General features: G+C 51.5%; 2 protein-coding genes across 2 annotated transcripts in view; both read right to left on the bottom strand.

The window, feature by feature from the left end:
* The window catches only part of AKAP8 (A-kinase anchoring protein 8), a 23,553-nt gene extending 7,768 nt beyond the window's left edge, over nucleotides 1-15,785 (bottom strand). Inside the window, exons 1-11 of the mRNA XM_017863557.1 lie at nucleotides 15,676-15,785; nucleotides 13,252-13,290; nucleotides 11,209-11,241; nucleotides 10,398-10,677; nucleotides 9,466-9,949; nucleotides 8,844-8,973; nucleotides 8,560-8,606; nucleotides 6,454-6,487; nucleotides 4,544-4,631; nucleotides 707-848; nucleotides 320-420 (exon numbers count right to left, since the gene is read on the bottom strand). Coding sequence (XP_017719046.1) covers nucleotides 320-420; nucleotides 707-848; nucleotides 4,544-4,631; nucleotides 6,454-6,487; nucleotides 8,560-8,606; nucleotides 8,844-8,973; nucleotides 9,466-9,949; nucleotides 10,398-10,677; nucleotides 11,209-11,241; nucleotides 13,252-13,290; nucleotides 15,676-15,694 — 1,397 coding nt within the window. The 5' untranslated portion in view covers nucleotides 15,695-15,785. The remainder of the gene's footprint in view (nucleotides 1-319; nucleotides 421-706; nucleotides 849-4,543; nucleotides 4,632-6,453; nucleotides 6,488-8,559; nucleotides 8,607-8,843; nucleotides 8,974-9,465; nucleotides 9,950-10,397; nucleotides 10,678-11,208; nucleotides 11,242-13,251; nucleotides 13,291-15,675) is intronic.
* Nucleotides 15,786-16,024: 239 nt separating this feature from the next.
* Nucleotides 16,025-25,854, bottom strand: part of AKAP8L (A-kinase anchoring protein 8 like) — a gene marked incomplete at its 5' end in the record, with an annotated part of 20,514 nt that continues 10,684 nt past the window's right edge. Inside the window, 2 exons of the mRNA XM_017863556.1 lie at nucleotides 16,025-16,405; nucleotides 16,492-16,587. Coding sequence (XP_017719045.1) covers nucleotides 16,097-16,405; nucleotides 16,492-16,587 — 405 coding nt within the window. The remainder of the gene's footprint in view (nucleotides 16,406-16,491; nucleotides 16,588-25,854) is intronic.

The following is a 25,854-nucleotide window of genomic DNA, read 5'->3' as shown; positions in this document are numbered from 1 at the left end:
CAGGCGACTGCCACCACGCATGGCTCCTTTTTTGTATTTTTAGTAGAGACGGGGTTTCTCCTTGTTATCCAGGATGGTCTCGATCTCCTGACCTCGTGATCCGCCCGCCTCGGCCTCCCAAAGTGCTGGGATTACAGGCTTGAGCCACTGCACCCGGCCCTTTTTTCTATTTTTTAGTAGAGACGGGGTTTCACCACATTAGCCAGGATGGTCTGGATCTCCTGACCTTGTGATCCGCCACACCCGGCCTCGCACCACGTTTTATGGGTCCCGTCATATGCCTTACTACCATCCAGGACAGCGCGCATCCTGGGATCACAACTTACCTTTGAAAGGATCTGGTTTTGGTTTCGCAGTTTCTTTCTCCATCAATTCCTGACGCCGCTTCTCAATTTTCTTATTTCTGTTTACAATGTATTTCTAGGTGGGGTTGGAGATGGCATAAAGTAAAATGAGAGGCTGGCATGTGTGGACATTTCTCAGCTGCCAGGGCTAGGCAGGCAGCTATCAGAGCAGTTCCATGGGCAGCACAGCACTATGGCCGGAGCGCTCGGTTGTCCCCGTGACTCCGGGACTTACACAGCTGCTCTATCTGGGAAAGGAAACCTTGGCCAAGTATGGCGTCTGATTTCCCTTCGTCCTTCAAGGGATCCAGCACCTGCCGGATCGATGGGAGATGAGGTGACGGGACCCAGCTGTCCTTTACCTGCAGGAACTCCACTGTCTTGTCAGGCAGCTTGGTGCTTATGAACCGCAGCGTCTCTTTGTGGAATTTGCTTTGCAGATGCTTCTGGATCTCTTCATCGTCAAAGCTACGGAACTTGCACACAGAACAGGCAAACTGAATTCTGGGGAAGGAAAACAAGGAGGGGAGTGAAGCAGGGAGCATCAGCTCACCTCTGGGGAGAGCTGAAATAGAATCAGGATTTTCAGGAATCTTTTTCTTTTTTCTGAGACTGAGTTTCACTCTTGTTGCCCAGGCTGGAGTGCAATGGCGCAATCTCAGCTCACAGCAACCTCTAACTCCCGGGTTCAAGCAATTCTCCCGCCTCAGCCTCCTGAGTTGAGTAGCTGGGATTACAGGCCCCCACCACCAAGCCTGGCTTTTTTTTTTGAGATGGAATCTCGCTCTGTCGCCCAGGCTGGAGTGCAGTGGCATGATCTCAGCTCACTGCAAGCTCCACCTCCCGGGTTCACGTCATTCTCCTGGTGAGTAGCTGGGACTACAGGCGCCTGCCACTACGCTCAGATAATTTTTTGTATTTTTAGTAGAGATGGGGTTTCACCATGTTAGCCAAGATGGTCTTGATCTCCTGACCTGGTGATCCGCCCGCCTCTGCCTCCCAAAGTGCTGGGATTACAGGCGTGAGTCACTGCGCCCGGCCATTGTTTTTGTATTTTTATTTTATTTTATTTTTTGAGATGGAGTCTTGCTGTCGCCCAGACTGGAGTGCAGTGGTGAGATCTCAGCTCACTGCAACCTCCGCCTCCCGGGTTCAAATGATTCTCCTTTGTCAGCCTCCCGAGTAGCTGGGGTTACAGACGCCCGCCACCACGTCCAGTTAATTTTTGTATTTTTAATAGAGACAGGGTTTCACTATGTTGGCTAGGCTGGTCTTAAACTCCTGACCTTGTGATCCACCCGCCCCAGCCTCCCAAAGTGCTGGGATTACAGGTGTGAGCCACCATACCCAGCCTATTTTTTTTTTTTTTGGTATTTTTAGTAGAGACAGGGTTTTACCATGTTGGCCAGGCTGGTCTCGAACTCCTGACCTCAGGTGATGCACCCGCCTCAGCCTCCCAAGTAGCTGGGATTAGAGGTACATGCCACTGCACTCAGCTAGGGAAAGTCGCTATTGAACTAGGAGTTCTGACTTCCCAAGGAGCAACAGAATGGCAGTTACCCAAACTTCTCCAGCTGAAGAATGGGAACACGGACTTGTAAGTATCTCAGACAAATGATTCACATAGTAATCTGCTGACACTGCAGCCCCCCTGGCCCCAAAGCCCCTGAGAAAACACCAGAAAGCTGCAACTGCTCAGAACTGGGGACGCCCTAGGCTCTGGCTGGCGGCTCTTGGGGCCCAGCATCTAGCTCCACAGCTTCTCAGATGAGTTTCTCTCTGCAGCCACTGGGATGACACAAAGCAACCTCATTTTACGTGCAGACAAAACACCTCGCACAATTAAAAACACAAAACCCAAGACCAGCTCTCCCATGAGACTCCACGTAAAGACATGTCACATCCAATTCTACAGATGAAAAGGGAGGCTTCTCTGTCATGGGCTTTTGAAGCCTCCCCAAAAGTAACCACGCTGCATGGCAAGGGAGAGCAGCCTGCAGACCCCCAGGCCACCACACTGGGGTGCTTCCTCCCTGGCTCTGTCCTGGAGGTTCCTGCCCTTCTGGTGTAGGGGTACAGGCCCTGTGGCACTCAGGACTTCACTTCTGCCAACTCCACAAGCCTAGCTTCTGACCTCTGACAAGCACCACGAAGACACGTCCACTTCTGCAGACACCCCCTATGGAGTGGCGCGAACCCAGGAGGCGGAGCTTGCAGTGAGTGGAGATCGCGCCACTGCACTCCAGCCTGGGCGACAGAGCGAGGCTCTGTCTCAAAAACTAAACAAATAAAAATAAGTCACCTCTTCATTGGAAGAACATACAAGATAAAAAACAAAGCAAAAGGAAGTAAAAGATGTCACCTCTATGCCCTTCTCCCAGTACTCTGGGAGGTCAGGCAGGAAGATCTCTTGAGGCTAGTTCAATAGCCCAAGCAACAGAGAAACACCTCTGTCTCTTCATTGCATTATTATTTTTTTTTTTTTGAGACGGAGTCTCGCTGTGTCGCCCAGGCTGGAGTGCAGTGGCGCGATCTCGGCTCACTGCAAGCTCCGCCTCCCGCGTTCACGCCATTCTCCCGCCTCAGCCTCCGAGTAGCTGGGACTACAGGCGCCCGCCACCTCGCCCGGCTAGTTTTTTTTTGTATTTTAGTAGAGACGGGGTTTCACCATGTTAGCCAGGATGGTCTCGATCTCCTGACCTCGTGATCCACCCGCCTCGGCCTCCCAAAGTGCTGGGATTACAGGCTTGAGCCACCATGCCTGGCCTCTTCTTTGTATTATTAAAGTTTAAAAAGAAAATGTCATCTCAGTTTCCATGTGACATGGAAAGTCGTCTACTGTATCCATCATTTACCTGTTTAAAATAACAAGGGTTTCAATGTTCCCGTACCGCTTAAGAAGAAACAGTTCTGTGTTTGGTTCCTGACTTCATTTTGCTAAGCATTTCTCTTTCTTTTGAGATGGAGTTTCGTTCTTGTAGCTGAGATTACAGTAGTAGCTGAAATAACAGGCACCTGCCACCATGCGTGGCTAATTTTTGTAGTTTTAGTAGACAGGTTTCACCATACTGACCAGGCTGGTCTTGAACTCCTGGCCTCAAGCGAGCCGCCGGCTCAGCCTTCCAAAGTGCTGGAATTACAGGAGTGAGCCACTGCATCTCAACCCTTTTACTAAGCATTTCTTTGAACAAAACAATCACTGTCCAGGCTGGGCGCAGTGGTTCATGCTTGTAATCCCAGCACTTTGGGAGGCCAAAGTGGGCAGATCACTGAGATCAGGAGTTTGAAACCAGCCTTGCCAACACAGTGAATCCTCACCTCTACGAAAAATACAAAAATTAGCTGGGCATGGTGGCGGGTGCCTGCAATCCCAGCTACTCAGGAGGCTGAGGCAGAACTGCTTGAACCCAGGAGGCAGAGAGGTTGCAGTGAACTGAGATTGTGCCATTGCACTCCAGCCTGGCCAACAGATCAAGACTCCATCTCAAGGACAAAAAAAAAAGAAAAAAAAAGAAAACCACTCTCCCATGTGAACCTTAAGGTCGAGGATTCCTCAGCATCACATGATCACTGGTAATTTCAGTTTCTAGTCAGAAGCCACTTAACTCCTGGCAGGGAGGGGCAGGCACATGGTGTGCTCACACTGACATCCTTTGGGCTCAACATTTTGCAATCATTTTCTAGTCTGGGACAAAATCTTGATGGCAGGACCATGTCTCTACCTGTCTCCTAGCTATGTCAAACTCCAGGGGTGATCTGGATTTGGATAAGGTGAACACAGGACACTGACTGAGATGCCAGACACCAGGCCAGGGGACAGGGCCGCCCCTCAGGCCTACAGGAGAGTAACAGAGCCCCCTGCTGGGCAGTTATGGACCACACAGACCCACTAATAAGGCTGGGATTCGAGAGGAAAAGAGACACGAGTCAAACACCAGTTCTCTAAGCAAGAACAGAAACCTAACTTCACCAAAGCAACGTCCCAGCCGTCCTAGAAGACAGGTAGCTTGTGTGCTGGGGGCACAAGTGATGGCCTTTTCTACACTCTCAACGGTTTCCTGTTTTGCCTCCCACTGGTTTGGCCAGAGGAGTCAGGCTACCAGGCCCCCAGCATTATGGAGGGAGGACAGGTGAGGTTGGGAGCGCCTCCACTGCACCAGGTCCACCTCTTCCTGTGGGGGTGTGTGCCCGTGCCTCACCTGTCGGCTGCACGGTCCCGTGTCCTGTCTCTTCTCCTTTGCTTTTCCCTTCTCTTCTTCACATCCTCGTCCTCGTCATCCTTCTCTCCTGCAACAGACAAGTCCCTTCGAGACGCTCTGAGGGGCCTGCAAAGGAGCTGAGCTCCAGGGCCTGGTCGGGGGGCTGCGGCTTGGCCACTACACCCTGTGCCCTGCCACTGCCTGCACCACACGGCAGGGTCCACGATGCCCCAAGGCACCGTCAGAGACTCCTGGTGGACACAGGCCTGGGGTGAGAGGCCAGAGTAGTCACCTCACTCCCCACATGGCCTGAGGCGGCCAGGACGGGCCAGGGACACAGCCTGCCCACCCCATGTGCACCACAGCCCCCTGCTGTCTCTGTCCTCCCCATCCTGCTTGTCCAATCTCATGCCCTGCAATGGGGTCTTCTCCCAATATCACAGGAGAAGCCAATTCTCCCCGGATGAAGAGGCAGCAGCTGAAGGCCTCAAGAAGTGAAGCAGCTGCTCCGCCGCCCTCTATCCCACCTCTAGGCGGACCGTGACGAGTGTCCTGGCGGCCCCGTCTGAACTAGGGCCTCAGCAGGTCTGACAGTCCTTGCTGGCCCAACCTCTATCTTCCACTCACAAAAACCGTCAATCTAGGGCTTTCCCAGGGCTGCGTGGGAAGCAATCCTAGAAAAAAAATCTGGGAAGAGACCGATTGGTCCTCCCGTCCGTCCCCCGGGGCCAGCAGAGGAGCTCCTTGGAGAGCCACGTGGCCATCGTCCCAGCGTGAGGCCAGGGACGGACGCTGAAAAAAGGTTGGAGAAGCATCTGAACTGTAACCCCTACCCCTGATGCCAGTCCCGAGACTGTCCCACGAAGATGGCGACCGGCGTGCGCTGCTCAGAAGCCTCTCAAAAGGGCGTGTGGGATTTTTGGCAAGAGGTCACTGCCTGAAACTATGACTGCTGTTTAATAGCAAAGTCATCCCGGGTAGGTAGCAGGACCTGTGCGCAACAGACATGTCACCTTTGCTTTAGCATTGTGCCGCTAAGCGCTCGGGGCGCCCCGTGCTATGGACAGGACTGCTGCGGGTCACACGGGGGAGGACCGCAGAGGGCTGGCTAAGCCTGAACAGGAGGAGCATCTAAGCCAAGGGCCTTCAGAATGCATGGGAGCAGGGCCACTGAGGAGCCAGCCTGTGATCCTTGGGGTAACCAGCTACGGAAAGACCCACAGAACGGGTAAAGAAACAAGTGGCTTCAGGGTGAGCTCCAGGCCGCAGCACCTCAGGCCGCCCAGGCGTGGGGGCTTTAAGCCTGGTCTGCTGTTGCTGCAGACCCTTTCGTCTCCTGCACTGGACATGAAAAGACCTGCTGAAGGGCGCCTGCCTCTCAAAGACCCAGTGGGCCTGGTGTTCCCGACCCCGCAGGTGTCTGCTGTCACACACTTGCAGGCACAAAGCAATGTGCACTGCAGCTGCCAGTATCCCCACCACAGAGGTCCACGGCATGGCCCAAGGCAGGTGACTGAAGGAACTGGACAAAAGGAAGCCCTGGAGAAAACAGTTCAGGGACATGCACTGGCCGAGCAGGGCACAGAAGATGGGCTGGGGGCCTCTTCTCTCATGTTTCTCCTTCCTTACAAACTTCAACTGTGGCGGACACCCAAGGCTGCTCCCCATCCCCACCGCAGCCTGCATCGGGTCAGGCAGACAGACCCGTTTCCGGTAAATGCTGCCCCAGACACTTTGAAGCAAAGTGTCAGCTGATCGCCATGGTCAAGGCCCATCTGGTGGCTGCAGCCCCTCTTCCCCCACAGCCACGGGCCCCTCCATCCAGGCCCCAGCTTGCTCAGAAGCTGGGCAGTAAGTGCGGGGCAGCCAGGAAGACACAGGAAAGCTGCAAGGGACACGGTGACGCCTACCTCTCTGCCTCCCAGAGTCGCAGAATTCATCCTCCTGCAAAAGAGAATACACGAAGTCCGGCAGTGAGCTGGTGTGTCCACAGCTCTCCGCAACCAGCCCAGTCCCTGGCCACTGCCTGGTGGGCGGTCTCACCCTAGACCTAGGTTGCTATGCCACCAAGAATGAGCCACAGTGTCAGGACCACCCTCTGGGGCTTAGGATAGGGCCTGTGTGTCCTGTTATTACTCCCAGTTGCCTTCAGGGATTCTGTGACGACGACCTTTCTAGAAAGCCACTCACCCACCCTCTCTCGGTTCCTCCTAAGCTGCGGAACTGCCTACCCCGTGACAAAGGCCCACCCGTACAATTCTATCAACAGAGCCTGTTCACCAACCATAGGGAGAGGGAGTCTCACTTGGGGGATGCCAGTTCTGGCATTCTTGACAGAAAATGGGTTCCACCACATTTCCCAAGCTTTTGTTTATATTTATCCAATATCTTTTTTTTTTTTTTTTTGAGACAGTCTCGCTCTGTTTCCTAGGCTGGAGTGCAATGATGTGATCTTGGCTCACTGCAACCTCTGCCTCCTGGGTTGAAGCTATTCTCCTGCCTCAGCCTCCGGAGTATCTGGGACTACAGGTGCACGCCGCCACGTCCAGCTAATTTTTGTATTTTCAGTAGAGACGGGGTTTCACCATATTGGCCGGGATGGTCTCGATCTCGTGACCTAGTGATCCACCCACCTCGGCCTCCCAAAATACTGGGATTACAGGCGTGAGCCACCGCACCTGGCCTGTATTTACCCAATGTCTTGATAACAAATCATGTATAGATAAAAACAATTCAACCGAGAATCTAAACAGAGCTGACTCCTTAGGCAGTGAACATATGGTTAAATTAAGAATCAGCAGGTTTGCAGAGATTCCTAGTCTCAAGACCAGCAAAATAGGGCTCCAGTGAGACTCTGAAAACCTGAAAAGCCACCATCTCCTGCCTATGTGACTGTAAGGACTTGGGAAGGCCCTCTTTCCCACGCTGGACATCCAGGCCCTACACCTCCAACTTGGATCAGAATCTACACTGGGGTGGCTGAGGCACCTCCCCAGGAGCGTGGGGTAGCCCCGGCTATGAACTGGCCCCACATGCTACCCGCCTGTGCCTTGCTGTGAGGACAGAAGGATGAGGACACCGGTCAGCGGCACCCGGCATGGAGCTGGCGGCAAATCAGCCTCCAGCCTGTGCTTGGAAGCTTCAGCCCTACAGTCCCTGCACTTACTGGCCTGGAGACGAGGGAGAGGAACTGGGAGCTTTTTGCAGAAAGGGAATGTTTGCTGTAAGTTGAAAACATTTTTTTTGAGACATTCTCCCTCTGTCGCCCAGGCTGGAGTGCAGTGGTGCAATCTCAGCTCACTGCAACCTCCACCTCCCAGGTTCAAGTGATCCTCCTCCCTCAGCCTCCTGAGTAGCTGGGACTACAGGCACATGCCACCACTCCTGGCTAACTTTTGTATTTTTAATCGAGATGGGGTTTCACCATGTTGGCCAGGCTGGTCTTAAACTCCTGACCTCAAGTGATCCACCCACCTGGGCCTCCCTAAGTGCTAGGATTACAGGTGTGAGCCACTGAGCCCGGCTAAGGTGGAGAACTTTTAGAAACCTAGCTAAAAGTCAGGGTCCTAAATCCACTCAGAGGTGGTCAAATCTACCATGGCAGCTGCTCCTGCCCCTTTGTGAGGAAAGGCGATTAAAGAAAGAAGAAATCGGCTGGGCGCGGTGGCTCAAGCGCGGTATCCCAGGGACTTTGGGAGCCGAGATGTGCGGATCACAGGTCAGGAGATCGAGACCATCCGGCTAACACGGTGAAACCATCTCTACTAAAAAATACAAAAAAAAACTAGCCTGGGCGAAGTGCAGGGCGCCTGTATCCCTGCTAACTTGGAAGCTGGGCAGGAGAATGGCGTGAACCCGGGGGGCGAGCTTGCAGTGAGCTGAGATCGGCCATGCCTCCTAGCCTGCTGGTGACCAGAGACAGAGCGAGACTCCGTCTCAAGAAGAACAAAAAAAAAAAAAAAAAAAGAAAGAAGAAATCCCACGCTAGAGGTGAAAGGGCTGCCTGGTGGACTTACACCCTTGAATTCTTCATCTCCCGAGCGGAAGTCACCAGCTGCGTCATCTGCCAGACACAAAGAGAGGAAAAGTCAGTCCCCGGAGAGTGGTCCCATCTGGTTTCCATCCTCCCAAGCTCGCCGTCCAGGGTGAGTCTGTCCCGACCAGGGTGAGTGTGCCCTGACCACAGTGGGGGTGAAACATGCCACCCGTGAGTGTCCATGACACAGACGGGGCAGGCACACCCCAGCAGGCAGCTGACCCATCCTACATCCGCCTGGCCCACCTGGCCCCCAGAACATACCATTTTCGGAGAAATCTCCTTCACTGTCAACCCGGGCCAGTTTGGTATCTGGCTCCTCGTAAAGTTGGAACTGCTTCCGTTTCCTGCCCGTGCCATCTGGTCCGAAGCGGTCAAACCCTCTCCTCTTGGGCTACAGACAACAAGCATACCCCATGAGCTACTTACCAGGGCCGTGAAGATGCCCCACAGAAAAGAGCAAGGAGGTTATCAGATCAGACAACACAGGCACAAAAGGTCTTTTAAAAAGCAGAGACAACGTATTTGAAACTAAAAAGAAAATCATGCTGAGTGAAGGAAGCCAGGAACAAAAGGCCGCACATTTCGTGACTCCATTTGTGCAAAATGTCTAGAACATGCAAATCCAGAGACTAGTGGTGGTTGTTGGAGGCTGGGGGGGAGGAGACGGGGGTGACTGAGGAGCAGAGGTTTCTCTTCCAGTTGACAGAAATGCTAAGATTAGACTGTGGTGGTGGGGATGGTTGCACAATCCTGTAAATTAACTAAAAGTCGAACTGCGCACTTAAAAACATTTAAGTGAATGTTGAGATGGGGAAATTTTACCTCGATAAAGTTGCTAAAAAGAGAAGCGAAGGCAGCTGGAAGGGACCTTGTGAGGGCTTACCCGATCCCGCATCCGAGGCTGCGAGCGGCCACATCCGTAGGGCATGGTGTTGTCATAGCCGCCTGCCGCCTGCATGCCCATCACGCCGTAGTCGGGAGCCATGGACTGGGAGAAGAGGGACGGAGGCGGCCGGCTGGGGGAGGGCCCTCCCAGGCCCCGTCCACCCACGTAGTTCAGCTCGTTCCAAGGCGTGGACAGGGGCTCAGAGGACGCAGCGGGGGGTACGAAGGGGTCGCTGCGCATGAAGGCGCCGGGGTTGCTCCGGTCCTGGAAGCGGCCCTGGCCCCGGCCCCGCATGAAGCCATCAAGGGAGCCCCGCTCCCGGGCCGGGTCCCGGCATTCACTGTACTGCCCCCCAAAGCTGCCATTGCGGTCGGACCCCAGGTCGAAGTCATAGTCATAGCTGTAGCTGGGGCGGTAGGGGTTTTGCTCAGGCAGGCAAGGCCTGGAGTCATAGGACTCGAACGGCTGGAAGCGGAAGGAGCTGCAACAGAAGCATAGCCTGTCAGGGGCGGTCACCCCGGTCACCCACTGCCACACCCCCTCAGTATAACCTCGACGCCCCTACATTCAAAACAGCAAACCAAACCACCCTGCATCCCACCTAAGTGCTCGGATGGCCAACACCAACCAACACTCCCCCGGAACACTGCTGAGTGGGGGGACACAGAGCCCCTGGCCACAGGAGCAGCAGGATGTAGAAAAAAGGAGTCTCGGGGAGCTTAGCCAACAACCATGCCCAAGCCCCACGATGAAGAAAAGCAAGGAAGTCCTACTGTAACACCACTGGCCCCCGACGAGCCCAGCTCATCAATGCCACACCCAGGAGGGAGGCGAGGACAGGTCCTCCCTCAAGAGTGGGTGCCCACTCCCATGTGCACAAAGGTGGGGAGGTGTGGGGTCCCAGGGGAAGGGCTTGGGTCCATAATCACCTCTCCCGGTCCTGCATGCCCTCCCCACCGCCGCCGCTCCCGCCCCTGCCTCCTTCCTTGGACATCATGTCCAAACGCTGGTTGATCTTGGCAATGAGGGAGTCAGAATTGTCGGCGCACGGCTCTGGGCCATAAGAGGCCATGTGCACGGCAGGGCCCCCCGCCGCCAGGCTGCCATCGTTGGCCTTGGTGGCCTCCCACGAGGCTGGGCCGTAGCTGTAGGTTGCGCCTGTGGTGACACTGGTGTTCTGGGTGCCGTAGTAATTGTAGTTTTCATAACCTGTCATGGGGGGAAGAGCCAAGTCAGACCTCAGCAGCCATGAGACTTGTCTATGGTGGACACAACCAGGAAGGAAAAGGGGTGTGGGACCCAGTGCTGCTGGCATCATTTCACACTGCACTGTGACCTGCCAAGAGGCAGCAGGAGGTGGTTAAAGAAAGGGGCAGCCTCAGGGCCAAGCAGTGGGTTTTCCGTGCCAGACTCTATGACCTGTTCCCCATTCTAAGCCGGGTGACTGAGAGTCTGGGAACAGCAGTTTCGGCTGCTGACAGGTCTCACAAAGGACCGCTGCTCCCAGAGCACAGTCACAGTCCTCCCCATCATGCTTCCCTGAGGCTGCCCACCACAGCCGTCTGCAGCCGCCCCACCCCACCAACCGCTCCGTATTCACAAAAGCAGCTCTGGCTGACTGTGTCCTTAGGAACAGAGCCAGGAAATCCATGTCAAACCTCCCTGATGGGCTGACCCGCCTGGTCTTCAGATCAGAGGCCCACTCGCCCACCCACAGACCACCCCCGCCCAAGGGCTTACCTTGCCAGCTGGCTACACCAGTTCCATATGCACCTTAGGGGAAACAAAAACACACAAGAGCCCTGTTTGCAGAACGAAGGCACTGACACCCCAGCTGTCACCCTGCTCCACCCTCCACAGTCCCAGGGCCAGGGCTTCCCTCCACAGCGCTCAGGAAGGCACCCTCGGGTGTTCTTAGCTCACTCAACTCCTACAGAGCACTAGGCTGAGCACAAGCCAGCCCTCTCTCCCATGCAAGGCCAACTTCCCATCAGGGCATGGGAAGGGATGCTGCACGCTCCCCAGGAAGCTTGTCTACTGTGGGCTGCTGGCCAAGAGGTTGGCCGGGTCAGGCCCCAGGCAGAGTCCTCGTAAAGGGCCAGTTCCCACCAGAAGCCAGAGTGCAGGTGCTGCCAACTGCACAGCTAGGCATTGGTGCAAAGTCACGTCCTTAACTCAAGTGAGTAAGAGGACATTATGTGCCTGGAGCAACTGGGAAGGCCTCCTCCTGAAACACCGGGTGGTGGCTCGAAAAGCAGCCCCACTCCCCATATTGCTAGAGACAGATCTCAGACTCAGAAAACAAAGGAAGCCCTCGTGCCCTAGAACACGGGCTGGCAGAAAGCAGAAAACCTTGCCAGCAGAGAGCACAAAATGGTCCCCCAAACAAGCCTAGCATCATGACCCTGACTCTAGAGTGGGGGTCTGCAAAAAGTCAGGCCACACGGAGCCCACTGCCCGCCTTGGCACAGCCCTTATGATTTTCGAATTCCAGTGCTCCTAAGTAAGTACCAGCACACTGCCTGTAGCCCTGTGTTCTCAGGCTCTGCCCTCAGTGAAGGGTGAATTTTACTTTTTTAAATGGTTGGGGTAAAGCTTCTAAGGTATATTCAATGACAAATTTGACATGAAATACATCACTTACACATTGGGTCAAAACTCAGAGACTATGCAAATTAAGAAAAACTATGAGCTATAGTGAATAGTATCACATAAACACTGGCTAATTAATTGTAACAAATGCACCATACTAATGCAAGTTTTTTTTTTTTTTTTTTTTGAGACAGGGTCTTGCTCTGTCACCCAGGCTGGAGTGCAGTGGCTCACAGCTCACTGCAGCCTTGACCTCCTGGGCTCAAGCAATCTTCCTACCTTAGCCTTCTGAGCGGCTGGGATTACAGGCACGCACTGCCATACCCTGCTAATTTTTTATTACTAGGATAAAAGGATCACTTGAGCTTGGGTCTCGAACTCCCAGGCTCACATGAGCCTCTTGCCTCAGCCTCCCAAAGCGCTCATTACAGGCATGAGCTGCCTCACCCAGCTAATGAAAGATCTTACTAATGAGGCTGGGTGTGGTGGCTCACACCTGTAATCCCAGCACTCTGGGAGGCCAAGGAGGGCTGATCACGAGGTCAGGAGTTCGAGACCAGCTTGGCCAACATTGTGAAACCCTGTCTCTACTAAAAATACAAAAATTAGCTGGGCGCGGTGGTGGGTGCCTGTAATCCCAGCTACTCGGGAGGCTGAGGCTGCAGTGAGCCAAGATCACATCCCTGCACTCTAGCCTGGGCAACAGAGCAAGACTGTCTCAAAAGAAAAAAAAAATCGTACTAATGAGAGACACTACACCTGAGTAGAGATGTATGGGCCTATGAAACTCTACTACTAAATCTAAAGCTGTACTAAAAATCCGTTAATTATAGAGAAAAAAAACACCTTGGATATACCCTCAGCTATTTACTCAGAATAAAAACATTTTGCCAAAATAGAGGATTTAATAACACACAAAAATTATGATCTTTGAATTACATCGTCTGTAAGTAACTACTGGCATTGTTCCATCCACTCTTCCACACATTTATGACTGCTTTCCTGCTACAGAGACTGTGGAGCTCATAAAGCCACAAAGATACTCACTATCTGATCCTTTACACAAAGTTTGCTGGCCCCTGGGCTACCACTCTCCCTTGACCCTGGTGACCATCAGGTTCAGCTCTGCCATGCTAGGGCCCTGAATGTAGGGGAAGCCCACACCTCACCCGCAAAGCAGAGCCCACTTACCCTGGGTGTTGGCAGGTCCAGCACTCCATGCCCCGTAGCCTGCAAGAAGACCCTGTGAGTTAAGATTCTATTTGTCACACCAGAGAACGGGTCCTTTTAGGGGTACTCCTAAAGGGATCTCCTTACAGTTCAGTGTCAGCCTTACAAGAAGGAATAGCCCCCTCCACACACAAAAAAGCCACCCCACAGCTGGCTAACGGCATCATCGCATTCCACTTGGCTGAGATCAAAGCAGAAAAAGAGTGGGAAGTGGGTTTGGAAGTCAGCTCCGCCTGCAGAGGGACCTTGGCCAAGTACCTCACCCCTCCAAGAGTCCATCCACAACTGAGGCTAACACAAGACAATCCACTCAGCATGAGGACGCATTCCCCCACCCACCACACAGCCAGGAAACCAGTTCCGACTACTATCACAAGTACCCCGTAACTGAGAACAAGCATGGGAATTTGGTGACATAAACTGCATCTCTCTAAGCCGCACTTCCTATCACTTTTAAGTCCTCCACGGATCCCCTGGACCTTTAAGTCCCAGGGCCTTGGCCTGGCCCGAAGGCATCAGACTGCACTCTTCGACCCTCCAACACCCCCCACCCACTATGGCATCTGTCTGGTCCCTCCAGGAAGGAGGATGGGAACTGTGTTCTCTTCATTTCTGTGTCCCTGGGGCCCAGCACTGAGCTGCGCGCGGGTGGCCACCATGCCTGTTAAATGACTTCACTTTGATGAGGCAGGAACATACCCATGGCTCCCTCACCAGAACAACCCCCGCCGCTAAGTGCCTAGTGTGTGCCGATACACTGCAAGCACCCAGCAAACCCTGTTGTCCCGAAGGCCATTCAGAGACAAGGGAGCTAGGCTCATGGGTTACGAGCCTTGACCCAGTCATAACCGCTGAGTTTTGCCCTCTGCTATGCTACGCCTTCCCCTCCGTCAAACCGCAAAGCCTTCTAAATTTGCATCCGTGCAACAGAAAGGCAGACTGCAGATTCTAACAACAGGTAACCAACCTCGAGAGGCCACTTCCCTGTGAAGCTCCAGTGTAAGTAGCACGCACTATTAACCTTAAAACGCTCCCCGAAACACAAAAAATCGGGGAAGCTGAACTATCTCCACTGTGCCTGAAAGGCTTTCGGGAAGTAGGAAAAGGGGATTAAAAAAACCCTCTCCAAACTAAGACTGAAAAAGACAATACCGGAACAAAAGATCTGATGGGAAGGAAGGGAAAGAATGGTGAAATCTACCCAGGCTGTGGAAGACTAGGAGAGCCAGGCTGAGCCTTCGCTAGGACACGGAAGACACCAAAGCACACCGCGCACGCTGCCGCCTCAGGACCGACCCCTCTCCTGTCTCTGCAATTTCTGGTGACGGGATAATTTTGCCCTGCCACTTCTCAAGATCGACAACTTCTTGAGCTCCTGCAGCCAGGATCAGACCACTAGCTTCTCTACAGCCAGTCGAGCTCCACCCAGCATGTCCCAACTATCCCCTGTGGGCAAACTTGGCTCCCAGAAGGCTCTGATTCCAGAGGCGGGGAGCAGGAAGCTCGAGAAGATCGGCCCTACTGCAGGGCAAGCGCTAAAGCCAAGTGGGGAAAGGACACGTTCCCTCCTGCACAACCCCTTGGCCCCTCCAAGCCACCACAACGCACTGCCTACATGAGAATGGCCAATCTGTCACCAGCCCCAGGGCACATCAGGTTTCCAGCTTTGTACGAACACTCAGCATCTGCTCCTCACCATCCTGTCCCACGCCAGCACGCGCCGGGTACAGAGCTGGAGCCCGGCGAGGCTGACTCCTGAGCCGGCCGCACTCGACCCCACTGCGCAGCACGGGGGACTAAAGGCCAGACCCCGCGCAGCCTGACGGCTTCCAGGACAGGCGCCCTGGGCCTTGGGAGCCCAGCGGAGGCCCCACCCGGCCCCGAAGGCCTAGCGCAGGTCGGGAGAGGCGGCCCCAGCGGTCCACCCGCGGCCCCAGACCCAGCGCCCGGAGCCCGACCTCAGGACCCCACGCTGTAGCTCCGCCCCCTAGCGCCGCCATTTTGTGGCGTCTTCGGAAGAGGAAGCCGGGAGTGCAAACCCCGGGGTCGCCGGGAGCCGGAAGGGCCCCGCCGAAGGTGAGGGGCAGAAACGGCCCGCACAGCCCAAGGCGCCCCCCATGAAGCCCACCGCGGCGTCTGCCCCAACCCCGAGTCCCGCCCGCCTCTTCGGGCCCTGACGGCCAATCCACACGCAGCGCCCTGGGAGCGACAGCGCCAAAGTCCAATGAGCGGCGCGCGCGCGCGCGCCCTCGCCGCCTCTCTACAGGGCCCGGCTGCGGCAACCACACTCGGGACGAAGGCCCGGCCCGCGGCCGTCTGCGCAGCGGCTGCGTCGCTTGCACTCAGCCTTCCCTCCCCACTCTGCACCCAGCAGCCAACACAAACCTCCGTAGCCCTGGTCCATGTCTTCAACGCGGCCCACCAGCAGCCCCTTTTACTAGGCGACCACAGCACGCATGCGTTCAACGCGCCTCCGCCGTTGACTACTGGAAGACTAGGCGCACACGTCACTACTTCTGCGCGCTCCCATTGGCTGGCCTTCACGAGGGTCCGCCCTCGCCGTCCCAGCTAGCCTTTCGGGTTGCGAAGCTCCACCTCCGCAGCCTGTCGGGAGTTGTGGTCCCGTAGCGGTGCCCGAGGGCCCAGCCCACGCGCATGCGCCCCCCGCCTCTCAGCCCGCGCCCCGCCCCGCCCCGCCCCGCCCGCGCGGCACCGTAACAGAGAAACCGGGAGGTGGGATGGGAAAACTTTATTAGGTTTGGCTTCCAGCTTCGGCCACGCGGGCCCCGCCCGCCCCGAGCTCGGGTCACGGGACGCCCCCACCGCCCTCCTCGTCGTCCTCCACGTCGAGGCCCGGGATGCCGCGGATCTGGCGTTGCAGCGCCCCTCCCAGCAAGGGCACGGCGCCCTCCTCCTCCTCCTCTGGGGGCGGCGGCGGTGGCGGCGACACGGCCCCGGGGACTGGCTCTGGGGGCACGGGAGGCTGCGCCGGCGCGCCCTCTGCACCCTCCGAGACCCCTGCCGCTTCGCCCTGTGCCCCCTCGTCCAGGGCACCGCCCTCAGCCTCCTCCTGCTCCTTCTCCTCCTCGGGGTTGTCGGTGAAAGGGTTCTCGCCCTGTGGGAGGGGCGCGGACACTGAAGGGAGGGAGCACAGGCAGGGACTGAGGTGGGGACAAGCCCAGGCCAGGACCAGCGCCTCACCTTCAGGTAGCGCTCCAGCTTCTTGCTGATGAGCTTGTTGTTGAGAATACTGCGGGCCACCATGAGCGAGGACTTCTTGGACTGCTCCATCATGAGCTGCGGGCAGGGCAGAAGGGGCTGGAGAGGCTGCTCTGACTGCCCTACAAGTTCCCGCCCCGACCCTGCCAGTTTAGAGGGACGCCCCCCTGCCCCTGCACCCACGCTTCCACCCGGAGCGCAACCCCACCAACTCTACAAGCATGGAACCACAACCTATCTGATCTTTGTTCAAATTCCTTCTCCTTCCACACCACACTTAGTGTAGGTAATTAAAAATACAGAACTATAGATCTCTATATATCTTTACGGCTGTATTACACAAATCTGATTTGCTTACAAAAAAAGCTGTAAGCAGTGAACAAATTAAGAAACTAAGAGCCAAAGGTGCAACCCGTAACAAAGTGCCAACTAGGCTAATAGGCAAGGAGCACTTTGGGACCAACGGGGAGGGTACAAAAGCAGGAACAGATATTTAATCAAACATGTCTTTTTAACCCACAGAATTCCAAGAATGAAGAATTATTCCCAGTCATGCAAGGCTGAAGAGACACTTCTCTGCTGGTGGGAGGATCAACTGTTTCCATATTTTTTAGAAAGCAGTTTGACAGAATGTATGAAAAGTAAAAATCTGTTTCATTAATCCCTTCCCAGAACCTATCCTAAAGTTAAGAACTGGAAACATACGTGCACACTGATTGAACTTAAACGTTCCTCAGTGCAGAAAAGGTTAAATAAATTGTACATTCAAAAGAACGTCATGCAGCCCTTCAAATCGGGCTCATCTCTCCGCCGGCATAAGAAAGGTGTATAATAGGCCGGCGCGGTGGCTCAAGCCTGTAATCCCAACACTTTGGGAGGCCGAGACGGGCGGATCACGACGTCAGGAGATCGAGACCATCCTGGCTAACAAGGTGAAACCCCGTCTCTACTAAAAAATACAAAAAACTAGCCGGGCGAGGTGGCGGGCGCCTGTAGTCCCAGCTACTCGGGAGGCTGAGGCAGGAGAATGGCGTAAACCCGGGAAGCGGAGATTGCAGTGAGCTGAGATCCGGCCGCTACACCCCAGCCCGGGCGACAGACCAAGACTCCGTCTCAAAAAAAAAAAAAAGAAAAAAGAAAGGTGTATAATATAGTACTGCCTGCAAAGCATGCCAGAGCCAGTTTGTCTGGAAGGATTTCCGTCAGTATGCGGGGCCATTTCCTCATGGTGGGAGTACAGGCAAATCTCACTTTGATCATTATAAAAACCATAAGCTAAAAGGAGGATATTTTCGGCGGGGTGGGAGAGCCCACTGAGTCCCGCCCACTCCATTTACATGTTTCAGAAAGCCTTCTCACTTGCTGCTTCTACTCTCTCCATCTTCATTTTTTTTTTCCTTAGCACGTTTTCTCTACTACTGGAGGAAAATATTAACAGACATCATACATGCTCATAACAAACTAAAGATACACAATTAGGATACTACTATAGACCGTTCCTCAGTGACTCCTTCTCACTTGCCAACACTTTATCCTCTTGGCTCTAGATGCCCAGATGACCACACCATAAATTCTCCCAACTGAGGCACATTTATATTGTTTCCACATTTTCTCCACAATAACCCAGCAACAACAGAATAAACCTGTACACTTCCATGCTGGTGCTTTTAATTCTAACCAGGTTTGGTTTCAAAGTGATAGTACCCAATTAACTGCAAAACATTTCCAAGTCATGCTTCTTCCACCTGTGTTAAAACAATGACCTGGTCCTCCTGCCTGCCCATCAGCACTGGATGTTGTCACTGTTGGGTATTTTTGCTGTGGATGAAAGACAGAAGAATCTGTGCTGCTGCTTCCCACGGCATTTCCCTGTCCGCCGGCAACTGAGTGCTCTGGTAAGCACACTGGACCACCCGCCCAGAGTTTGTGATTTTCTAACTATTTTCTCATCTTGGTTTTATTTTTCACATTTAAATTTTCTTTTTTTTTTTAAGACAGTCTCGCTCTGTCACCCAAGCTGGAGTGCAGGGGCTCTCAGCTCACTGCAACCTCCGCCTTCTGGGTTTAGGCAATTCGCATGCCTCAGCCTCCTGAGTAGCTAGGACTACAGGCATGCACCACCACACCCAGCTAATTTTTTGTATTTTTAGTAGATACAGTATTTTCCTATGTTGCCCAGGCTGGTCTTGAGCTCCTGAGCTCACGACCTCCGCCCATCTTAGCTTCCCAAAGTGCTAGGATTACAGGCATGAGCCACCACGCCAGGCCACATTTTCTAGAATTTGATACAGATTGAGTATCCCTTATCCAAAGTGCTTATGACCAGAAGTCTTTCAGATTTTGGAATATTTGCATTATACTTACCAGGTGAGCATCCCTACTCCAAAAAACCCAAAATCTGAAATGCTTCAATGAGCATTTACTTTGTCATGTCTGTGCTGAAAAAGTCAGATTTTACTGGGCACAGTGGCTTGTGCCTGTAGTCTCAGCTACTCTCATGAAGCTGATGCAGGAGGATCGCTTGAGTTCAGGATCAAGGCTATAGTGTGCAATGATTTCACTTGTGACCAGCCACTGCACTCCATCCTGCACAACACGGCAAGACTCAATCTCTTAAAAAAAAAAAAAAAGGTTTTGGATTTCAGAGCGTTTCAGATTTTCAGATGAAGGATGAACTCAATCTATGTATGTTATGAGGTAGAGGGTCCAAAATTTTCTTTTACAGAAATGTACAAAACAAACCATTATTTCCCTACCAAATTGGCATATAGGTCTATAATCCCTTATCTATAAACTGGAAATCCAAAAGGCTCTAGAAAACATTTTCCCCAAAATTTCTTTTGGGGTAAAATGAACTGACATTTCATTTTTTTTTTTTTTTTTTTTTTTTTTGAGACGGAGTCTTGGTCTGTCGCCCGGGCTGGGGTGCAGTGGCCGGATCTCAGCTCACTGCAAGCTCCGCCTCCCGGGTTTACGCCATTCTCCTGCCTCAGCCTCCCACGTAGCTGGGACTACAGGCGCCCGCCACCTCGCCCGGCTAGTTTTTTGTATGTTTTAGTAGAGACGCGGTTTCACCGTGTTAGCCAGGATGGTCTCGATCTCCTGACCTCGTGATCCGCCCGTCTCGGCCTCCCAAAGTGCTGGGATTACAGGCTTTAGCCACCGCGCCCGGCTACATTTTTATTTATTCCATTTATATACATGTCATGTGAAGAATTATTCATGACTCATCTACAAGGCACTTTCCCCAGATCCTTTTGGAGAGGTTAGTGCTAATACCATATTGTCTTTCTTTTAATTTTATTTTAGAGATAGGGGTCTCACTCTGTTGCCCAGGCTGCACTGCCATTGTGTGATCATGGCTAACTGTAGCCTCAAACTCCTGGGCTCAAGTGATCTTCCCACTCTAGCCTCTTGAGTAGCTGGGACTATAGCCACCATGCTTGGCTAATTTTTTATTTTTTTGTAGAGACGAGATCTCACTATGGTCAGGAGCTCCAGGGCTCAAGCAATTCTCCCACCTCAAGCCTCCCAAAGTGCTGGGATTGCAGGTGTGAGCCACTGTGTCCAGCCTTGCATATTGGCTTTCTGAAGCCCAAAAATTAATTCTGAGGCATCTGGCCCTAAGGTTTCAGATAAGATATCTGTACTAACTTCAACAAATTACTAAGTCTGAAACATACTGGGATCTTTTGCTAGACTCTCTATTATGGTTCCACTGTTTCATTACTGTGTTAATATCACTTTTTTTGTTTTTTAATTGCAGAAGCTTTGTAGTTTTAATATTTTTGAAATCAATCTCTCAACTATTGTTAGACTGAATTCTACAATGTAAAACTTTAAAATCATTTCATTCAGTCCTACTCCCCGACTGAGGTTTTGACGAGAACTGTGCTGTCTATATTAATTTGGAGAGAACTGGTTTTCGTTTTGTTTCACTATTAAACCGCCCATTTAAGAACACAGAACATTCCTCTATTCATTAAGGTCTTATTCATATCCTTGGAGTATTTGTAGTTCTTAAAGATCTCAAGCCTTTCTTCTTCTTTTTTTTTTTTTGAGACAGAGTTTTGCTCTTGTTGCCCAGGCTGGAGTGCAGTGGTGTAATCTTGGCTCACTGCAACCTCCACCTCCCAGGTTCAAGCGATTCTCCTGCCTCAGCCTCCTGAGTAGCTGGGATTACAGGCGCCCACCACCATGCCCAGCTAATTTTTTGTATTTTTAGTAGAGACAGGGTTTTACTACGTTGGCCAGGCTGGTCTCAAACTCCTGACCTCAGGCAATCCACCCATCTCGGCTTCCCAAAGTGCTGGAATTACAGGCATGAGCCACCGTGCCTGGCCCTCAAGTCTTTCTTCTTAAATCTCTATTCTTAGCTATTTCATACATTGTGTGGTTATTTTAAGTAGCGCTTTTTTTCCCCCATTTAAATTTCTAACTGGTTAGTACTAGAATAGAGAAACACTACTACTTTTTGTATGCTATTTTGAATCCCATCCCCTTACCAAATTCTATAAATTCCAAGAACATTTTGGTGGGATCATTCAGCTTTTCTAAGAGCATAATCTCATTATTTGCACATGAAGAGAAAAGAGAGTTTGCACAATAATGTTGCTAGATTTCTTTTCTTTTCTTTTGACACAGAGTCTCGCTTTGTCGCCCAGGCTGGAGTGCAGTGGCGCGATCTCAGCTCACTGCAAGCTCTCCCTCCCGGGTTCACACCATTCTCCTGCCTCAGCCTCCCGAGTAGCTGGAACTACAGGCGCCCACCAACATGACTGGCTAATTTTTTGTATTTTTAGTAGAGATGGGGTTTCAGTGTGTTAGCCAGGATGGTCTCGATCTCCTGACCTCATGATCTGCCTGCCTCGGCCTCCCAAAGTGCTGGGATTACAGGCGTGAGCCACCGCGCACAGCAAGTGTTGCTAGATTTCTTATGGAGCCATCTCTCCATTCCAGAAACAAACCTCACTTATAATGTCTCTTACGTAGGGATCACTACTAGATTGATAATTACTAATATTTTATTTAGCACTTTATTTTTTTGAGTCAGTCTTGCTCTGTTGCCCCAGCTGGAATGCAGTGGCATGCACAGCTCATTGCAGCCTCAACCTCCTGGGCTCAGGCGATCCTCCCATCTCAGCCTCCCAAGTAGCTGGGACTACATGCCCCAGTACCTGGCTAATTTTTTTATTTTTAATTTTATAGACCCAGGGTCTCACTATATTGCTCAGGCTGGTCTCGAACTCCTGAGCTCAAATGATCCTCCACCTCAGTCTCCCAAAGTGCTGGGATTACAGGTGTAAGTCACTATATCCAGCCTACTTTCGTATCTTTAATAATAGTAAACTAATCTAACTAATCTACAGTTTCATTTTGGTATCATCTTTATCAGTGTTTTGGAATTAAGGTTTAAGAAGCTTCCTAAATATTAATTTGAGAGGACAGACTTCTAGCATAGCAGTCTGAGGAGTTCCCTGGAACTACTACCTAGTGAAACTAATGAAAAGTATTAAAAAACAACCATTTAAAGTCTCTGAAAATATTCCTAAGGACATATAGCAAATGAGAAAGATTTAACGAGGAAAAGCTACTAAAACTCAGTAAGAAGAATGAAGAGTTGTGATGTCTGAAATACAACCTATTGCATTCCTGCCTCCCCCAGTTTAATGTGATGGAAACTCCACTCCAGACAGTACAGTCAAGAAGACAGGTCTCCCCGCATCTACCTGGCTCATCTCAGTTGAGGGGTATGATATCTTCCCAGGAGGAACAGAATGTCAGCATCGGTTTTTTTTTTTTTTTTTGAGATGGAGTTGCACTCTTGGTTGCCCAAGCTGGAGTGCAATGGTGTGATCTCGGCTCACTGCAACCTCTACTTTCCAGGTTCAAGCAATTCTCCTGCCTCAGCCTTCCGAGTAGCTGGGATTACAAGTGCCTGCCACCAAGCCCAGCTAATTTTTGTATTTTTAGCAGAGATGGGGTTTCACGATGTTGTCCAGGCTGGTCTTGAACTCCTGACCTCAGGTGATCTGCCCACCTTGGCCTCCCAAAGTGCTGGGATTACAGGCATGAGCCACTATACCCAGCTGGGTGTCAGTATCTCTCATCCCGCCCTCAGCTACCTGTTGCTGAGACGAAGTTCTGGACAAGTATAGCTGAGAGGGAACGGTTCCTATCTTCTACCCAGCCACACACACGTGGAATGGAGGCTTGACCCTGGGCATGGCACACTAAGAATATGAGGGCTCACATACCCATGGTTTGTTCAGAAAGTGGAGGTCCTATGCCAGAAAAGGCAAACCAAGACTGGAGGCCTACAGCCCACTGTACCTCCTCCCATGTCTCTCCTAAAGTGGCAGAGTCACTCAGAGAGAGGTACTCCATTGTCTCCATTCACAGAACCTCGGCTTAGAGATTCTGCCCAGAGTAAGAGCAGGGCCTTAAATCAGTAAACTCCCAATCTCAAAGGAACTGACTTCACTGGCAAGAGTGTTGGAAAGTACAAGACTCAAAAACAAAGGAAGCTAGGGAGAAAAAAAGTTAAAAGGACATTTTTCTTTCTGAGTATTTACTGGGGTTAAACACTGATACATTTGTTCTCCCCCCGCCCCAACTACACAGCCATAAAAAAGAAAGACTGCTAGATTTGATAGTGACATTAGCTAACCCATAGGCCAACTAGGTTACCAGAGAGGACCAGGACTACTAGTAAAATAGCTAAGAACAGACTCCCTGGGTTCAGAATAAATCTCAAAACAACAACCTCAAAAACCATTCCTGTTGGGCCTGGCGTAGTGGCTGACGCCAGTAATCCCAGCACTTTGGGAGGCTGAGGTGGGTGGCTCACAAAGTCAAGAGTTCGAGACCAGCCTGACCAACATGGTGGAACCCCGTCTCTACTAAGAATACAAAAATTAGCCGGGCATGGTAGCACATGCCTATAATCCCAGCTACTTGGGAGGCTAAGGCAGGAGAATTGCTTGAACTTGAGAGGTGGAGGTTGCAGTAAGCCAAGATCGCACTACTGCACTCCAGCCTGGGCAACAAAGCAAGACTCCATCGCAAAAAAAAAAAAAAAAAAAAAAATTAGTGAAAAATTATGAGACATCCAAAGGAAATTCTGACCCAGGCACAGATAAAAAAGCAGAAAACAGAAACTTCCTGTGACAGTGACCAGATGTCAACTTCAACAAAGACTTCAAAGTAGCAATAATCAATATGTTTAAAGAAAACTCAAGTAGAAGGTATGATGACACTGTCTCATGAAACAATTCAAACACAGAGATAGAAATTATAATAACAACATATTAAATCTTAGAGCTGAAAAGTACAATAATGGACACCAAAAATCCATTTGAAGGACTCAACAGATTTGAATTTAAGGATTAGTGAACTTTGGCCGAGTGCGGTGGCTCATGCCTGTAATCCCAGCACTTTGGGAGGCCGAGGTGGGCGAGGTCAGGGGATTGAGACCATCCTGGCTAACACGGTGAAACCCTATCTCTACTAAAAATACAAAAAATTAGCCGGGTGTGCTGGCGGGCGCCTGTAGTCCCAGCTACTTCGGAGGCTGATGCAGGAAAATGGCGTGAACTCTGGAGGCAGAGCTTGCAGTGAGCCGAGATCGCGCCACTGCACTCCAATCCAGCCTGGGCGACAGAGCTAGACTCCGTCTCAAAAAAAAATTAAAAAAATAAAAAAATTAAAAAAAAGAATTAGTGAACTTGGCTGAGCACGGTGGTTCACGCCTGTAATCCCAGCACTTTGGGAGGTCGAGGTGGGTGGATCAAAAAGAAAAAGAACTAGTGAACTTGTGGATTGAAAGAGATTATACAATCTGCAGAACAAAGAGAAAAGGTGAGGAAAATGAACAGAGTCTCAGACAACCATGGCACACTATTAAGTGATCCAACATATGGGTAATGAGCATCAGAAGAGGAAAAAGAGAAAGGAGTAGGAAAACAAAATACTTGAAGAAACAATGGCTGAAAGCTTCGGAAGGCTGATGAAAACTGTAATCTATACATCAAAGCAGCTTAGGCCAGGGGTACTGGCTCACGCCTGTAATCCCAGCACTTTGGGAGGCTGAGGTGGGCAGATCACGAGGTTAGGACATTGACACCATCCTGGCCAAGATGGTGAAACCCCATCTCTACTAAAATACAAAAAATTAGCAGGGCATGGTGGTATGCGCCTGTAATCCCAGCTACTTAGGAGGCAGAGGCAGGGGAATCACTTGAACCTGGGAGGTGGAGGTTGCAGTGAGCCGAGATTGTGCCATTGCACTCCAGCCTGGCGACAGAGGAAGACTCCGTCTCAGAAAAAAAGAAAGAAAGAAAGAAAAAAAGGGCAGTCCAACAAACTCTATGTAGAATAAACACAGAGAGATGCACAAAGACATAATAAAGGTGCCAAGAGTCAAAGACAAGGGAAAAATCTTGAAAGCAGCAAGACAAAAACAAATCATCATGAGGAAACCCCAATATTAGTTTAAAAGCTGACTTCTCAGCGGGGTGTGGTGACTCATGCCTGTAGTGGCGAGACCCTGTCTCTATTTTTTTTTCAAATCAAAAAAGGGAAGTTTCTAGACAGACACAAATTACTAAAAATGACTATTTAAAAAACCCCAGGCCGGGTGCGGTGGCTCACGCCTGTAATCCCAGTACTCCAGCACTTTGGGAGGCTGAGGCAGGCGGATCACAAGGTCAGGAGATCGAGACCACGGTGAAACCCTGTCTCTACTAAAAATACAAAAAATTAGCCAGGTGCGGTGGTGGGCGCCTGTAGTCCCACCTGCTCAGGAGGCTGAGGCAGGAGAATGGCGTGAACCCAGGAGGCGGAGCTTGCAGTGAGCCGAGATCGAGCCACTGCACTCCAGCCTGGGGGACAGAGCGAGACTCTGTCTCAAAAAAAAAAACACCCCAGAATATCCGAATATACCCTATAACACGTGGAAACTGAATTATTAATAATATAAAAAAGCTATATTAATAATATTAAAAAACTAAATAATAATATTAAAAATATATAAAAAAACAGGCTGGGCACAGTGGCTCATGCCTATAATCCCAGCACTTTGGGAGGCCAAGGCAGGCAGATCGCTTGTCACTTGAGTCCAGAAATTTGATACCAGCCTAGGTAACATGACAAAATCATGTCTCTACAAAAAACTACCAAAACTAGCTGGGCATGATGACGCACATGCCTTTAGTCCCAGCTACTTGAGATGCTGAGGTGCGAGGGTCACCTGAGCCCGAGAGGTGGAGGTTGCAGTGAGCCCAGATCACACCACTGCACTCCAGCCTAGGCGACAGAGTGAGACCCTGTTTCAAAAAAAAAAAA

Source organism: Rhinopithecus bieti, unplaced genomic scaffold, assembly GCF_001698545.2.
Source record: "Rhinopithecus bieti isolate Rb0 unplaced genomic scaffold, ASM169854v2 scaffold_71542, whole genome shotgun sequence".
NCBI lineage: Eukaryota > Metazoa > Chordata > Mammalia > Primates > Cercopithecidae > Rhinopithecus > Rhinopithecus bieti.
Note: the sequence above shows the minus strand (reverse complement) of the source record. Positions and strands in the feature narration are given on the sequence as shown.